Below are 16954 nucleotides of genomic sequence, written 5' to 3' on the forward strand. Positions count from 1 at the left end.
GTGAAGGAAGCCTGGTTTTATTAAGGCATTACCTAAGCACTAACCCTATCCTAGAATAACCTTTACAGACATCAGTAGGAAACCCACAAAACTCCTTTTTGGATTAGATTTCCTTACAAGCACTGAAGTGAACAAAATACTTCTAAAGATAAATAGCTTTGGAAAGTTCAAGTTGACAATGCCCCTTTACATTGTACTGAGAGTATATACAAGTATTCCAAGCTTTAAAGCTTTAGCAATGCTGACTTTTACATCAGTTAAGATGTTCTCTTAAAAGACATTTGTCACCTACAACTGTTTCCACGGAGAACAAAGATGCTTTGAGGATGAAGGTGAACTTGAATGCTACCAGAAAGTGGTGCAGAATGAGCATCGTGGTGGTAGAAATTTTTGTCTTGCATTCTCAAATTGAGGACCATGAAAAATTACAGCCATTTTGAGAACGCCGTAAGTTGCATATGACCAGCAGCTGTCACATTGGAAGCAGGAGATAATAGTAATTTTGGACAACTCAGTTTCTTATGGAATTACTATTTACATGCTGCTGCTAAAAGAAAAAGTTCTCCACCTGTGAAGAGGTCAGCCTGAAGAATTATGGCAAAAAAAGCCATTAACTCCATAGACAGATTTTCAAGCATGGCTATAAATCACATTTCAGGGAATTTCAGTTTTTAGGGCAGTTTAGGTATTTTGCATTACTCCGCTGCTCCACGCTGTATGGTCCCTTCAGTGCACACCTGTGTCAGCATTAAAAGTGGTGGGCAGGGGCACTGGAACGATCCCCTTGGCTGGCTGACCCCTCAGGAAGAGGCACGGAGGCACGTCCCCCCAAATCAGCTCTGCACGTGAACGTTATCAGGCACCGGGTGGATCTGCATTTTCAGGGCTTGAGAGATCAGAAGGGAGAAAAACCACGCAAGTGCCTCAAGCTCACGTGCCAAAGTATCACAGATAAGTCGCTGCAGAAACAGGGTACAGCTCCCACGGAGGAAGATTTGAAGATTCAAGGGGAATTCACCACTTCTCTGAAACTGTGTTCAGTGTGCTAATCGCCCAAACTGTTAGAAATACCTTTCTGATTTATTTTTAATTTGAATATATCTGGCCTTTGGTTCTTTTTATGCCTTTCTTTACTCGGTTGAAAAAGCCTTTAGTGCCCTGCATTTTCTTCTAGTGAAGGTACTCATATACCATAATCGTATCTCTTCTTGATCTTCCTTTTGATATGCTAAACACCTTCAGCTCCCTATACATTTCCTTGGAACACATCTCCTACAGCCCTCAAATGACTTTTTGTAACTTTTCTGATCCAGTGAAATTCTCCTGCATCCTTTTTAAAGTGCGGAAGCCAGAACTATATGTAGTATTTTATTATCAACATGTCTAAGAGGTAAAAATCACCTCCCCTCTCTAGTTCTAACAGAACCTGGAATGTAAGACCGCGTTGGCACCCTGGTGAAATATCCTTGCTAATGAATGAATTACAAAGGTAGCGACATGACATAGAAGGCCTCTTAAAAGCCAGGTGGCCAGGCAAGGGAGAGACAGCAGATAGCGAGATCATTTTCTCACATGACAAAATAAAGCATAAAAGAGGAATTGGCACAATCCTAAGTGATAGGGACAGAAAAGCACCACTTGGCTACAACCCAGGCAACTTAATTATCATCATGACTTGTTCAGGAAGACAGCCTTTTAACTCCACTGTGATCCAGGTCTATGCTGCTCCAAAGGATGCCAACGAGAGGAAACTGTGCGATTCTGCAATTAGAACTGAGCTGGACACACATCAGAAGCAGCGAGGCATGAACTGCTACAATTTGTGAGACTCCGTATCCTTTATCAGCAAAGTACAATGTTCCAGTAAAACCAAGAAACAAATGGAGAGGGGAAATTCTGCAAAGCACTGACAGAAAATGACACGGCTGAAAAAGACAGGACTGCAGTAACGTGAAGTTCTTGGCAGAACGAGAGCATGGCATTTTTGAGTGTAAAGATAATGAGAAAGAAATAAAATGACAGACCCCACACGATGCTTGTGGTAGGTGGTGGATAGAGGTGATAGACTGAAAACCAGGAAAGCTCCCAAAGGAGTTGGAGACTGTAACTCAGCTAAATAGGACATTGACTGAGGGGGAGTGTGGTGGCGAGCTCAGGAAGCTGGAGAGGAACCCCGGGAAGCTGGGAGTGCGCTGCCTCGCTGCAGAGCTCAGCAGGACCTGGGAAAGGGTGCTGTCAGGTGCCACGCAGCAACACGTGGAAAGCAGGAGAGAGCCCTGCAATTTGGGGTGAGTCAGTCTTGGTAACGGAAATATGAGAGCCGCATGAAATACAGGACAATCTCACTTGTCACTGAGCAATATCTGAATACAGACAAGTGTTTATTGCTTGCTAAAAGAAATACGGTCCATGCCACAAAATCCTGTTGATGGATTTTGAAACGACCGATTAACACTTTCCTAAGCATAGCTCTTCACAACAAAACTACAGATTTACTTCTGAAGTTGCATAGACAGAAAAAAAGTATTTGCAGATGTTTTACGATGTGGTACTTCCTACGTTGCCCCTGTGGCACAGCCATACACTACAGACACACACTGTTAGTGCTGTCACCAGTGCAATTTCTTTGCCGCAAAATTCACACTTTCTTCTGCTAAACCAGTCTATTGCCTTGATGAACATTATGTCTTCCTACACGGTTCTCCCCTCACTAGCTGGTCCGAGCAACTTTGCAAGAGCTTTCACACAGCTCCAATCTGCGCCTTCCAGAAATCCTCGCAAACCCCTGTCTACACCCCTAACCACTTTTTACACTTACTGTCGTGCTCCTCATATCTAGGCAGCCATTCCACTTTTCCTTCTCCCTTCCTCTTATGTTGCCACTCTCACTTCATGTAGTGGAGTACATTTCCATATGCGGGAGACAGAGGGTCAGAAGAAGGATCCGTAAACATAATCCAGCTTGCGTGCAGCATTCTGTATTTCAGAATACATTGGGGAATACTATCAATTTTGCAACAGTACGTGACAACAACAACCGTCAGTAAGAGTTGTAAATAATAAAATATCTGGTAAGAGAAAGTTACTGAAGATTTGTAAGCCAAAACTGGACCTTTTTTGGCTTTCTAGCAGAACAGCAGTGCCTCTGCATTAATAGAAGAAACTAAAATGTGCAGAGATAGTAATAAATAAGGTGCGGAATACCTGAAGGCCAAAATTTGAGATGCAGTATTTACATCTAACTCCCTCTGACAACAATCAGAAATGGAGACGGCTCAGCACATCTCAGGATTTGTCAAGGGCAGGCCTGCCAGTAGCATTTTTAGATTTTAATGCTTCAGGCAAAACCTTCATTTTACATACAGAAATTCATCTGCAATAATTTAACTTCAGTCATCATGTATAATCAACAAACTATTATACACACAGGCTGTTGGTTGTGTGCTTGTCTGTGTTTGCACAGAATTGCTGTGTAATTCACATGCGCACACAGTTCAAAACTCAAATTACAATAGCATATTGACCATTATATTTGAACTTTGTAAATAATGTATCCTTCCAAAGCTACTTCAACATGCAGAAATTTTCAAACCACCATGTGAAAAAAATATTTGAAAGACCAGAATAATAAAGTACTATTTACAATTCCAGAGGAACCCATTTTGTCTCTGTAGAGTTTTGCAGAACTGAGAAAACGTCAAGATTCATCAATTTCAACATTAACACTGACTTTCACACCTACTATTCAAAACCTCTTTCTTGGGCAACAATATTTAAAAAAGAAAATTGTCAGTACTTTAATATAAATCACACTCTCCAAAACATCTCTAGAAAAAATCTGGGAAGAAACGTTAGCAGGAGCATATTTAGTGTCCTTCACTCAACTTTATATGCGTGTTGGAGTACCCATACACAGCTTTACACCACCACTCAGTTCTCTCTGGTAGCATTCAGTGTCCCATAATGAAATTACATAAATTTCAGTGGGAAAAAAACTGAAAAAGACATAAGTTTTTTACATAAAAACCCCACTTCAGTTTAGAACTTTGAGTAGTGTATCCCTGTGCTTTCAGATTAGTAATGCAGTGGCATAGGTCGCATCCTGCTTGTATTTATGTGCATCCAAAAAAACCTCTATGGCTTCATTACTATTAAAAAACCTAAACAGACAAGACATAGCAGATTAGGTGTTGAAAACCTAAATACTTAACTTTCAATATTTTAATTTGTGTATTTCATAACATCCATTATATGGTGCGTACCCATACACACACACACACAGAGAACATCGATTTGAATTTTCATGACAATATTCAGAGAGATTTTGGGACGTTTCAGTTTTCTACAGAAAAAAAATTAATACATAGCTTTAATGAATATACTATACACAAGGTCTTTTGTTCTTAATTTGCATCAGATGGGAAAAAGATAGTAGCATCTATAAATACTGATGAAAATAGATATAGATGAAGTCAACAGTAATTTCTTGACACAAAATATGAGTAAAAGTCAATGTCATTTTAAAGATAAACATGCATTTTTCATACCAATAAATAACACTATAAATCCTGCTGTACTGGATTGCAAATAACTTCAGCTGAATAAAACTGCATGACATGGGATTTACTTATTCTGTATGTTCACAGAAACAACTTGTTCTCTGACAGCACTCATTCTTGGCAATTTATTGCAGCTGTCAGCAGCCAATTTGTTCAGATTACTGCTATGCATAAAGGTGTAACAATCATGAGGATTTATTAGCTGATTATCGTAAAGGTGACAGTCAGGATCGCCTTCAAAAACGCAGATGATAAGAAAGTTAAATAATTACATGAAGATTAAAATCTTTTCACCTTCATTTTGAACTTAGTGTTACCTACATAAACTTACTGCAGTATATGTTTTTAATCACAGGAGTATATTGACTCAATACGGTAGAGAAATGATTTACTCATAGCAAAAACGTGAATATTAAATATACTCAAACTGAACAATATACACATGTATTTCTACTTATCAGATGAAGCAATGACTAATACTGCTCAGGCAAGTCCACATGCTTATTTGAATGCAAGAAGGCTGCTCCTATGGCTTTAGCTGCTGGTGCTTTCCAAAAAAAGAACTTCTAGACCTCACATCTTTGGTCCTGGAATATTTTTTTTTTTAAATGATATTCAGAAGAATGCCAGCGTTTAATCTCCTGCATGGCCAGAACTCAGTTCTGGTAAAGCCCAGTGTTTCCTCATACAAATCAGCATATGACTGGAAATATATTCTCCTCAAAGCTTTTGTATGAGGTCTTTTTCCAGGCTTTTGAAATCCCAAAAGAAACATTGAAATGGTTCTAGGATTTCGTTTGTTTAGGGTATTCTAAGATGGAGGTTCACAAGGTACTACATTCTTTAAACCGTCATGGAGAATGCACACAATTGAAACTCAAATGAATTTTAGAAACACATAACGCTCAAAGTTAAGAATGGAAATCAATCAGCCAGCATCTGATTTCAGGAACCGCCATGCTGAACATGCCTGGGTACCAAGAAGAAACCGGAGCTTTACACTAGTTCTGTGGCAGACATATCTTTCTCCTTCTCTGAATTAGGATGCCATGCTGTCACTCTTACCCTCTTAATACCTTCCTCCCTCTTACAAGCCACCCCTTCTACTCCATCCTCCTCCTGTCATGCTGCCCCAAAGCCAGAATCTCTTGTTCAAGAACCTTCTTGAACATCTTTCCTTCATCTTCCTGCCCTCAAAAAAGGATCGCAAACCCAAGCCCTCCAGGCATGCCACAGCCACCTTGTCACATTCCCCACTTCATCCTGGCCCTTAACATGCTGCAGCCTACTGAGTATGACGATACACAAAGGGCCCACAGAAGTCTATGTTCCTGATTTCCAACTTCTTTTATTTTACTGAAGTGTAGCTGAGACAGAGTATCATTCCAGGAGAAGTTACAACATTCTGTTTTGGAATAAAATTTGCAAGTTACAGAGTTCAGCACAGAAAGAATACTTCAACCCAAGGGGGCTTCCCATGCTGTTTTCCAGGAGGGACCTCTCCCACAGCCAGCTCAGTTTGGAAACCATGAACCAGTTTTTGGAAACCGTGAACCAAGGCACTCTTCAAAGAGATCCCCTGGCAAAGCAGCTCGATTACCCCTGTTTTGCACGGGAAATTCTGCTGACCTTGACGTGTGCTCTGCAAGCAGATGAATATGGAGGACACAAAAAATCCCCAACACTGTGGATGAGAGGTGAGAACTGCTCCTTAAACAAACTGTTTCTTCTGTTTTCTCAATTTGGTCTGCTGTTTCCCTCAGTGAGAAGGATCTCTTCAACCAAGCGTGGCTTCTCCCTAACCATACTTTGGCCAGGGAGCACATCTTCAAGAAATGCTTGTTTTCATTTACATTTAATAAAAATATTCCTATATAATAAAACAGCTGCTGCTTGAGCATTACTCAAGAAAGTGGGAAGATCACAATAAGATGAAAGGGATTACTCTCCATCACAGAGCAATGCTAGAATACTACCAGGAAAGTCTTTTGTTTCCCTCCCACAACCTCATTATCACTTTTCCTGGAACCTGAATCAAAACACTCAATTTATTACATGTGCCTTGAGAGCCACAGAGCCTTAGTCATGGAGCACGACTCAGTCATGCTTTACAAAATTAATATACATTTACCATAACACACACACACACACACACATACAGAGCAAGTCCATAGTGTCCGTACCAAAGTATTTACAGCTTTTAGAGGCAGCCTCGAAAGGAGAAACTGGGGAAGAGAGGTGGATGTAAAGTGGAGCTGTCAGGTGTCAGTGATTTTTATCCACAGTGACTGGAAAAGAGTATCAGGGAGGGGGAATATTAAGACCTATTTTTGTATTCAGATTGAGCTTGACAAATGACAAAGTTTTTCATGGAAACCTTCATGGAGAGGGATTTGTTTGCAGGTTGCATTATCCAGAGCACACATACAAGCAAGTCCATAGTGTCCGTACCAAAGTATTTACAGCTTTTAGAGGCAGCCTCGAAAGGAGAAACTGGGGAAGAGAGGTGGATGTAAAGTGGAGCTGTCAGGTGTCAGTGATTTTTATCCACAGTGACTGGAAAAGAGTATCAGGGAGGGGGAATATTAAGACCTATTTTTGTATTCAGATTGAGCTTGACAAATGACAAAGTTTTTCATGGAAACCTTCATGGAGAGGGATTTGTTTGCAGGTTGCATTATCCAGAGATAAGGTATGAACAGAAGGTGAAATGAGAGCGTCTGAAAGGACAAACTGAAGAAGGATTATACATACACCGACAGCAGAGAGGTCACAAAAAACAAGAGCAGCAAGATTTCGGGAAAAATACCACTGATTTTCTTAAAATCAGTTATATACTGCAGAAGCACTACAGATTAGCTTTGTCAAAGGAGCATCTTTTTTGGTATACACAGGAATTACCTCTATTTAGGAAAATGATAGAAAACAAAACAAGGTTCTCCCACTGAAAAATGCTAAAGACTTCAAGCATTCTTCTTAGAGAGAAGACTTCTCATCCTACCGAATTTTTTTGGCCTAAATAAAATGTGGAAATCATTTGTTACTTGCATAATAGCATGCAGTTACTAAGAAGAAACAGATGCACACTTAAGACGTACAACTTTTTTAGGTATCTGAAAAGCTACCTAAGCAGCTCATGTGTCTGAAGTTACAAATTTTCCTTCTCTAATTTCTCTATCACATTCTTACTTAGGTTTCAAGTGCCTTGGAGCAAAAATGGTGTCTTTTATTTTATGCAATGCTCTTAAAAAGACTTTATAATTACTGGTAACAGTAACAACGTAAAGTGCTGCTTTCATGACAGCGTTCTGAAAAATCACACGTGAAAACTCTGCATCTCACCGTCTTTTGGATAAGAAGGTTAACATTAAGCAGAAAATAGGAATAATTTCCCAAGGTGTGTCATGTGTTGACATAGGACTAAATAATTGTTACTTCAGAAAAATAGTTATTGTTACCATACGCACCAACTGAAATTAAGCAAGGGAAAACAAACAATGTAAACTTCAAATATAAACATATCACCCCATGCATAGGGTTTCATCATCTAAAATAAAATCCTACTGTGTACGCTTTTGAAAAGTGGTTTTGTCCGGTATTAAAGCTGTATGCTTGCCACAGACTGTGTATGTATTCTGAGTTCCCACAATATATCGTAGGAAATAAATTCAGAATATTATCCAACTGATCTGATTTGATAAAGAAAGCCATTACCCTCAATGGAATGAGAGGTGGAAAAAGTTAGTAGAAACATAACCATGTTGACATCAAAAGTACATGGCTCAGTCTGTTGGATTTCCATTCCTGATTTCAACCACCAAAAAAAGCAATTCTAGTTAATGGTATCAATGTCCTAGTGAAAGCACCTACAACCAATATTCTAACAAACAATCCAAATATATAGGATTAATAATAATCACTATTATTACGAACGTATGTCTATCAATTGAAGTATGATGTAAACAAATACCTGAGCTTTCAAAATAGCACCGACTTTGTACAGTATCTGTAAGCACAAGACAGTTTTTTCCCCTACTAGCTAACAGTTAATGCCATTGTTAAAAAACATTAGCATCTTTCTTCTTCCTACGCAGTAACAAGAAGCATAACCACACATTTATACCATTTCTTGAACTCTAAGACAGGTGCCAAAGATTCACTTTTCCTGAAAACGAATTAGGTGAATGATCTTATTTCTTTGCCCCAAAAGCTGTGTGTAGTCCCTCAAGACTTTCATTTCATTTACCGAACATTTACCAAAAATAAGGACATAATTTTGGTGTTATGTGCCTATTATGAGTCAGGAGAGTTATTTTTCCTCCAGGCCAGACGTTGCCGTACGGAACTTCCTGCATCTTGATTATCGCTCTAAATGTGGGATTTTTATTTTGGAAAACCTAAGTCTATCAATTGGTAGAAGCTGCCACCTACTGGTCAATAAAAATTATTTTACACCATCAAAGTAAAGAATTGCATCAATGCAGTGAACTGTACTGACACTTCGTAAAAAATCCTCCCCTACCTCTAAAAAAAAAAAAAAGCAAGAACAAACAGTCATAAGAAATAGTTTCAATGGCAAGGCTCATTTTAATCATCTCCTCTCATCCCCAGGGAACAAGAAGGCTGTAATTGCACAAACCTGCCAATAAAATAATCTTTTTTGCCCCAGCATCTTTGTCCCACACGGTAATATCAATAATTCCACCTCGTTCTTCATAGAGATGAAAGTCAAACTGCTCCCTCCACTGAGGATTCAAAGTTTTTGGCACAATCTGAAAGGAGAGCAAAAAGAAAGTCATACTGCATTGTGCAGGCATACACTTCCTTGAATTGAAAATTTGATCTTTAGAGTCTGTTCAGGAAGTTGATCTTCTATTTGCAGCATGAGTATTTTAAGCAGTGAGAATTAAAAAACAGTAATTGGAGAAGACTACCGGCCAGTTCTCTCATGCCTCTGACACAACAGCAACCTCCAAAATCCTGCAACCTGTCACTTTCAAAAGCCTCCTGAACAAAGGATTTACCCTAGGAATGGATCCATTTTTCTGAGAATAATTATGCCCTCTCCTGAGCGGCATTTACCTGCAAAGTTATGTGTCTGAGCCTAAAGGAAAACAAAGCACCTGCAATGACAAGTAGATGGTGACTGTAAGTATTTAAACAGAAACAATTCTATCATGTTTTCTTTCCCCAGCTGCAGTAATATTGGGAGAAAGATGATACCACAGTTTACTTTTTAAGGAATACTATTTTTTATTTTCAAAACTGTATTTTACTTCCTTTCCTTTGCAACTCAGATGAAAGCAGCTTTCTCAATTAATTTTAGTCCAGTTACTTCTGACAAAAGAAGTAACTTCAATGGACTTCAGTCCGTGTACTTGAGCAAGAATGGAAACTGCCTAGTACCTTCCCTATGAAGCAATCGCTACTTTCTACATCCACCAGTTCCACTGGCTTGAAAAAATGGAAAAATCAGAGAGGATTAAAATGCAGAAATGCCATGAAAATTTTTAAGTCACAAAAGCATGAAATTTGATTTCTTCTAATTTCAGATTAAGAGGCCCTAAGGTGGGCTCAGAGGTCTGAAAATGTGGCACCGAAAGGCTCCTGGCCTCCTCCTCACTTTGCCCTTCGTCTGGCTGTGAAAACCACATGGGCTGTCACGGCCATTGAGAGAGGAAGGTCATGTGTGTCGTTGGCAGGCACAGCATCTTCCATAAACAGCAATTTTCAAACCAACAGGGATCAGGGAAATAAAAAATAATAGCAAGAAAGCCAAGCAAGTCTCCACTTTCTCCCCGATTAATCCCTTCTACCTGTTAAGCGCATACATACACAAAACTTCAATGAAGCTTGCTGTAAGGACACAATGAGGAAAGTGAGAATATAAGCATGATGTGGTTCAAGGATAAGACCATACAAAGGATGCAAGAGGCTACCGGCATCAAGCCAGAAAGGCACAAAGGTGGCATCTACTTGTCAGAATCACTCTGCATCTCTCCCCGGCCGTGAATGACCCGTAACAGGAAATAAAAGCCAACATGGTCTGTATGGAAAATCAGGTGTGCCTCCCTGCCACCCTGCATTTTTCAGTGCTACATTTTTCCCCAGCTAGTATTATTTTTGTTTATAATGAAATAAAAAGAAACATCCAAACAAAACTCCAGGTGCTCTGACAGCTAATTAATACAACAGTAAATCTCCGTCGCTATTTAAATAGTCATGCAAGCCGAAAAAACCCAAACAGGAACAAAACTTTTCAAACACAGCCAATGCACATTTTAGGTCACGGCTAAAATTACCTTGCTCTTATACTTCTGATGCCCCAACCGGAACTTCACGTAAGGATCACTTAGTCCATTTGCATCCATCGCCTTGAGTTCACGACCTTCTATTAAGGTGACACTAACTATCCCTCTCCATAGCTGAGATTTTCTGTGTAGGTCAGAGAGACGTAAGCTCTGGGTCTGAAACTTTAGGGAAATAAAAACCATAGATTTAGTTAAAACAATTCCAAAAATTTCCCCTGCATTTTAATGTACCATTTTACAAAACTATGAATGTAAAACAACCATCTTAAGCCATTTTGAGGTTATTTGACAGTACATACGTAAACAATATTACAAAGAATTACCTGGAGAGAAACAAAACAGTGACAAATACACAGGTAATATAATGCTGCTTTTGCAGAAGCAAGCAGAACAAATGCTACTTAAGGAAATGTTCAGAACAAAAAAAAAAGAAGTGTTTTTTCCTGCTTCACTTCTCCCTCTGCTGATAGAACTAACAACATTACATATAAATGTTACAAATTCTCTTCTATTAGTAGCATATGATTGAATGAACTCAAACAAACATAAAAATAAACATAAAAAACAGTGAGAAAATGAAACTTCCATTAAAATAAAATAAAGCCACCATGAGAAACACAGACCAAGGAAAAAGAAGTCAATAAACTCCCACACACGTGACAACTATCTCAGCCTCTAAAATGATGTGGTATTCTCAGAAATAGCAAGGAAAACTGAATTAAATACCAACATATTAGTTCAAGAGTTTCAAAATGAGATGTTGCAGAGCCTCTGATCAGAACTGTGCGGAAATTTGTGGACTGTGAACCCTCAGCCACTGACTTTGGTGGTTAAAAGAAAATAGACACGCACCCACACAAACCAGATGGCCACAGCATTCATCACTGAACTCCACTGGGGGCAGGAGAGCGGGGGGTTATAAATTTGAGTAACTTAAGATCAGCTCCAGCTTGCGCTGAGTTGTAGGGGGTACAGGGTACTGCCAGGTGGCTCCAGAACTGGGAAATCACCTTTGCACGCTGAGGTAGGCAAACATGTCTCAGGTACATCTGAGCAGCAAGGTTGCCAAAGGCCTTCCCTTTTATTCTGAAATTGTATTCGTTCAAGGTTACCTTATCTAAAAGCAGAGCACTAGATACCTAAACAATATTTAAACTCACAAGTTATTCTTTCTAGGAATCAAAAAAAGCAAGTCTGCATGGATACTCAGCTGTACGTATATCAAATATACGCATTTTCTTTATTGTGCAATGTAGTTTGAGCAACAAAGGCTTTATGGGCTCACCAACCCTCCGTACATGGAGGGTTGCAGGGTTGGCTTCATCACCCGCACACCTCCAGTATCTCTGTTAGAGGTTTTCAGTGCAAATTTGGTTTGAGTCTTTCAGAGGGTAAACACAGCTGGATGGTTACAGCTATACAAGTGCCCAGGGCAGGAATTTTACTTTATTACCCAGAGAAGATTATAGGAAGTACACTGGAGTATAATCATTGGATTATAATCTGCACTCACCAGACTCCAGAGAAAAGTGTTATACACGAGGACTGGGGCCACTGGGGTTGGAGCAAATCTGAATAACGTGCTTTCAGCAGTATTTCAGACATCATATTGGCATGTATTTATATTTTCTAATGGCTATTCATTCCAAGCAGTATGGTCACTCCCAAAATATTTCACTGTATTTGTTAAAGATTTCTCTTCCTGAAGTGAATGATTTGACTGCGGAGAAACTTCTCACAAACTTACTATTTCTCTAAAGGCAAACAAGGAACTGCGGACTTCAGCTGAGAAGTGGAATAAACTTTAACTTAACCTGTGACATGAAGCAGCAGTGGGACACCAGCAAGCAGAAACTCTACAAAAATTAGGGCACAAGTGGGAACCTCAGTTACCAGAAGAGATTTCAGTAACAACATGGGAACATTCTTAAACTTCATAATTTTTTTCTCAGCACAAATACCCCTTCATTGGGGGTATACAGTCAACACTGCCAAAGACTTCTCTTGTGAAGAAGTGGTAATTTTTTTTTTCTTGTTCCAGTTTCTTAGAAGGTCTAGAGCAAAAGAAAGACTGAATAGTAAATAACTAAAACTGACTCTGCCCTGAACATAATGTGATGAGAGATACAGAAAGAAGAGGAGACAAGGCACGTTTAGGAAGGTATTTCGTACTGGGTTAGAAGCAGTGGTTAGCTGAGACTTACTTTTGGCAAAGAATACACAGTTGTTGGGGTTTTTTTAAGAGTTGAGTGGGAATCCAAATGATTTCCAGGATATTATCATGGAAAGTAAGACTGAGTTTGCATTTACAACTCTTTTAAAGTAAAGCTTAAGCACAACTGCATCGCTCTCTACTTCACTAATCACAAATGAGACAGTGAATCTTTTAGAGAGTATACTTGATCTAAAGTCCGTATTTTCAATGGCTCTTAAAATAATTTGCTGCATTAGAGCAGCTTCCACCATATAAAACATGCTGATTTTTTATGACCAGTAGGGAGTTTCATCTACGGAGGTAATTTACACACGAGGTGGCAAGGTGAGATCTAAATGACCACGCACAGAGCGTGAATTGACAGACGGGTCAGACAGGAGCTTACAAGAGTCAGGCAGGAACCCTGAGAACAGGAACGTTTTGCTGGGGAAAGCCCTTTTTGGGTCAGAGCCAGATCTCTCAGTCTGCGACTCGCGAAGCGCCTGGCAGAGCCCAGTGGCATGCTGACCGATAGCGAAGCTGCAGAGTCCACATCTCAATCCGCTGGAAGAAAAGCAGCCGGCTGCTAAAAGTACAGTGGTGTGGGCTGGTTGTGGCTCTTTCTTCCTCAAGGTAGGGAATCTGGACCACGGCGGTGCTCTTTTCTCCCTGTCTTTATCGGTAACATGCAGATCCATGGAACAGCAGAAGGGAGACATACTGAAAGAGTCAGGGTACAGCTAGCTGGAGCTAAAGCTACTGAGATTTCCTGGACATGAGAGGCACGGGCCATGTGGTCTTCTCCAGCAAGAATAACTTCCAACTGGTATTTTTCTTGTTTCCAAGTGAGATTGAACAGCATCTGAACAAACATCTAAAACACGCTTTCCTTCCAGCCAAAGTCATCCTTATCCTCAGAAAGTGCAGATACTGACATAATCTCTAATTTAATGTAGTCTTTCTTGTAGGAAGGAAAATACATAAACACGAATGTTTAGATTTCAAGTCAAATTTGAGAAAAAGCTAATAGATGAAAAAATGGGAAAATAAGACCGATTTCACATTTTACAGTTCTTCCCTTACGAAGTTAATTTCACAGTGTGAGACAGGTACATCATTTCTGGATACATCTTTAGGTATCGAAGCAACCTTCTGTAATCCAGCCCACGGTGAGTTAGCTACAAAGTCAGGAGGGAAACTGTGAGAGTAAAACCAAGAAATGAGCACGGATCTTTCCAAGTTTCTCCTAGGAAGGAATATTTCTCGAGACTAATTCTTAGATAACTTATTTCCCTCAGAAAGCAGGTAATGCATTTTGCATTCTGGCTTCACTCTTCTGCCACAGACAAAAGCATGATAAAATTGCACAGCTTTTAATTTCTCTGGGAATAGGTGGAAAGTTATATATTTCATAATATTCCATCTGAAACTGGCCATACTGTCTACGTAACGCCACAATTTGGAAAGAAGCAAGGTCAAGATCTCAGGCCACAACCAACCATCATTAACATGGGATTATTATTCATATTCTTGTGCATTTATAAGCAGGCATGGAGACTCCCACCTGCCATGTTCTAAACCAAAAAAAAAGGAAAAAAAAAATAAAAAAAGAAGTTGCAGCCTGCATACTGTGAAGCTTTCTCTCTCTCTTTTCCCAAAAGGAAATTAAAATTAGACTTCTGAAAAGGAATCTTTCATGTCAAAGCTGCCTGCGAAAGAAAACCTTCTATCTTTTCACATCCATATACCACTTTAATGCCTCTACTATAAACAGTAAGCAAACCCAATATTTTCTTACATGATAAAATTAGCTTTTATTTATGTTCCACCTATTATGTCTAAACGTGGGGTAGCAGAAGGGTTAGGGATGCCAACAGCAGAAAATCTTTGGACACAGAAACAGAACTGTATCCTCTATTAGAGATGATTAATATAGTTAGCCAAATACAATGGCAGAGCTGAAGGATGATCTTACAGCACGGCTGAATGTTCTGCATACGGTCACATGTTACTGGTTAACATTACAGGGCGGCAAACCAAGTAGGCTTAGCCAGAATCTGGGTGTTGTTCCCAGGTTCATCGAGACCATCTTCTTGATGAGTGTATTAATCGTCACAACTTTATTGTTACTTTCGTCAAAAGAAGAGAAGCCTTAGTAAGTACTTTTGAAAATCCCGTAAGTATTTATCTTTGGGTATCTACGTGACCTCTGAAACTCTAGCCCATAATGAGTTGGAGAAACCCCACAATCTGTCCTCCCCCAGCCTGACCTCACCTTTTCACTGATCAGTGCTCATGCCTTGCAAAGCACCACCTCTCGCACTTGCATGCGCTTGTGCCCCTGCAAACAGACTCTGCTTTTACTGTATCTCCTCCCTGTTACACACACCACTAGGACACACTCCTCCTCCTCCTCTGCATCCTTGAACGCAAAATCTATTGTCCAAGAATAATTCAACAATAGACAGAAGCAAAACAGTGTGCCTACCACAAGGCTGGGGTTTTTTTTAAAGTTTTAAAAAGCAAATAGATAATGCAGCCATGTGTCCTGCGAAGGCATCTCTACCCAAAGAATTACTTTGGTTTGGAAGCTTTAAATAAAATACCAATCAAGAAAATAATGAAAGAATGTAGGAAAGAATGACACTCTTCTTCACTGCTGAACAGAGCGCAGATGTACAAATACAGCGGAGTGAATCAAAGCCAGCATTTTAAATGACTGATGCAAACTCACGTAAACAGAATTCTTCTCCCCAAATTTCTAGGATGCTTGCATAGCTTGGATAAAAGATTTAAAATAAAGATTGAGAATGTCAATAGATACAGCTGCTACTTCTACATACCTTGTCCACACAATGAAAAAATCACGGAACAGTCATATAGAAAAAGGGCTATACAAGGGACTCTCATATGCATTCACAATGCTTTTCCCCTATTAGAAACTACACAAAGCATAATACTTTGCAGAAGTCATCAACACGTAGACCCTGAGCTACAAAAATGCCTTCAATGGGATCATGATGATTCCTTTTTAATGTTTTGCTTGTTTTATAAATGGAGTACTACTGAGAATTACTGTAATATGAAAGAACATTTACCTTAACTTATTATCAACTATATTTTACATTTTAGGATATTTTAATTCTAGGTAAAGCTAATCTGAATTTCTGTAGTCGAGAAATTCACACTGTCCTGTACCCTGTGTGTTTTCTACGTGTAACATACCCTGTGCTATGTTAAATCTGGTTTAGGATGTTTGCTCTAACAACTCGATATTGTCACTGTAGTAGCAATCTTGTGGTGACACTACAATATTTGTAGTAACAGCTGATACATTTGCAGCATTTCATGCATTTTTGTGGTTTGCTAAATCCAACAATTGTGCATCCTACTTAAGTGCACTTGCTGCAGCCAGCTCAGGTGTAATATGATGAAGGCTGTGACTCTATTATGCACTCACTATGACTTGCATTTTCTGGAAAAGAGTGGAAATATTTATACAAGACAACGGTGTGCCGGCAAGAGCTGCCAGAGGTTGCGTCAGTACAACCCTAACCTTCACCCTTGTCTTCCTCCCAGCAACGCCTCTTGGAAACTGTGGTTGCAATATGTGAAAGCCAACGGGTCTCCTGATGATGATTTACCCCATGCAACGCTACAGGCTTGAGGAAGAGTGGCTGGAAAGCTGCCTGGCGGAAAAGGACCTGGGGGTGCTGGTCGACAGCCGGCTGAACATGAGCCGGCAGTGTGCCCAGGCGGCCAAGAAGGCCAATGGCATCCTGGCCTGTATCAGAAATGGTGTGGCCAGCAGGAGTAGGGAAGTGATCGTGCCCCTGTACTCAGCACTGGTGAGGCCACACCTCGAATACTGTGTTCAGTTTTGGGCCCCT

The 16954-nt window shown here is 39.8% G+C and overlaps 1 protein-coding gene across 1 annotated transcript in view; it reads right to left on the reverse strand.

Annotated features, from left to right (window-relative positions):
• The window catches only part of MCTP1 (multiple C2 and transmembrane domain containing 1), a 177847-nt gene that overhangs the window by 121152 nt on the left and 39741 nt on the right, over nucleotides 1-16954 (reverse strand). The window contains 3 exon segments of the mRNA XM_019474378.1: nucleotides 9199-9224; nucleotides 9227-9331; nucleotides 10862-11032. Coding sequence (XP_019329923.1) covers nucleotides 9199-9224; nucleotides 9227-9331; nucleotides 10862-11032 — 302 coding nt within the window.

This window comes from Aptenodytes forsteri, unplaced genomic scaffold, assembly GCF_000699145.1.
Source record: "Aptenodytes forsteri isolate BGI_AS27 unplaced genomic scaffold, ASM69914v1 Scaffold41, whole genome shotgun sequence".
NCBI classification, from domain to species: Eukaryota; Metazoa; Chordata; class Aves; order Sphenisciformes; family Spheniscidae; genus Aptenodytes; species Aptenodytes forsteri.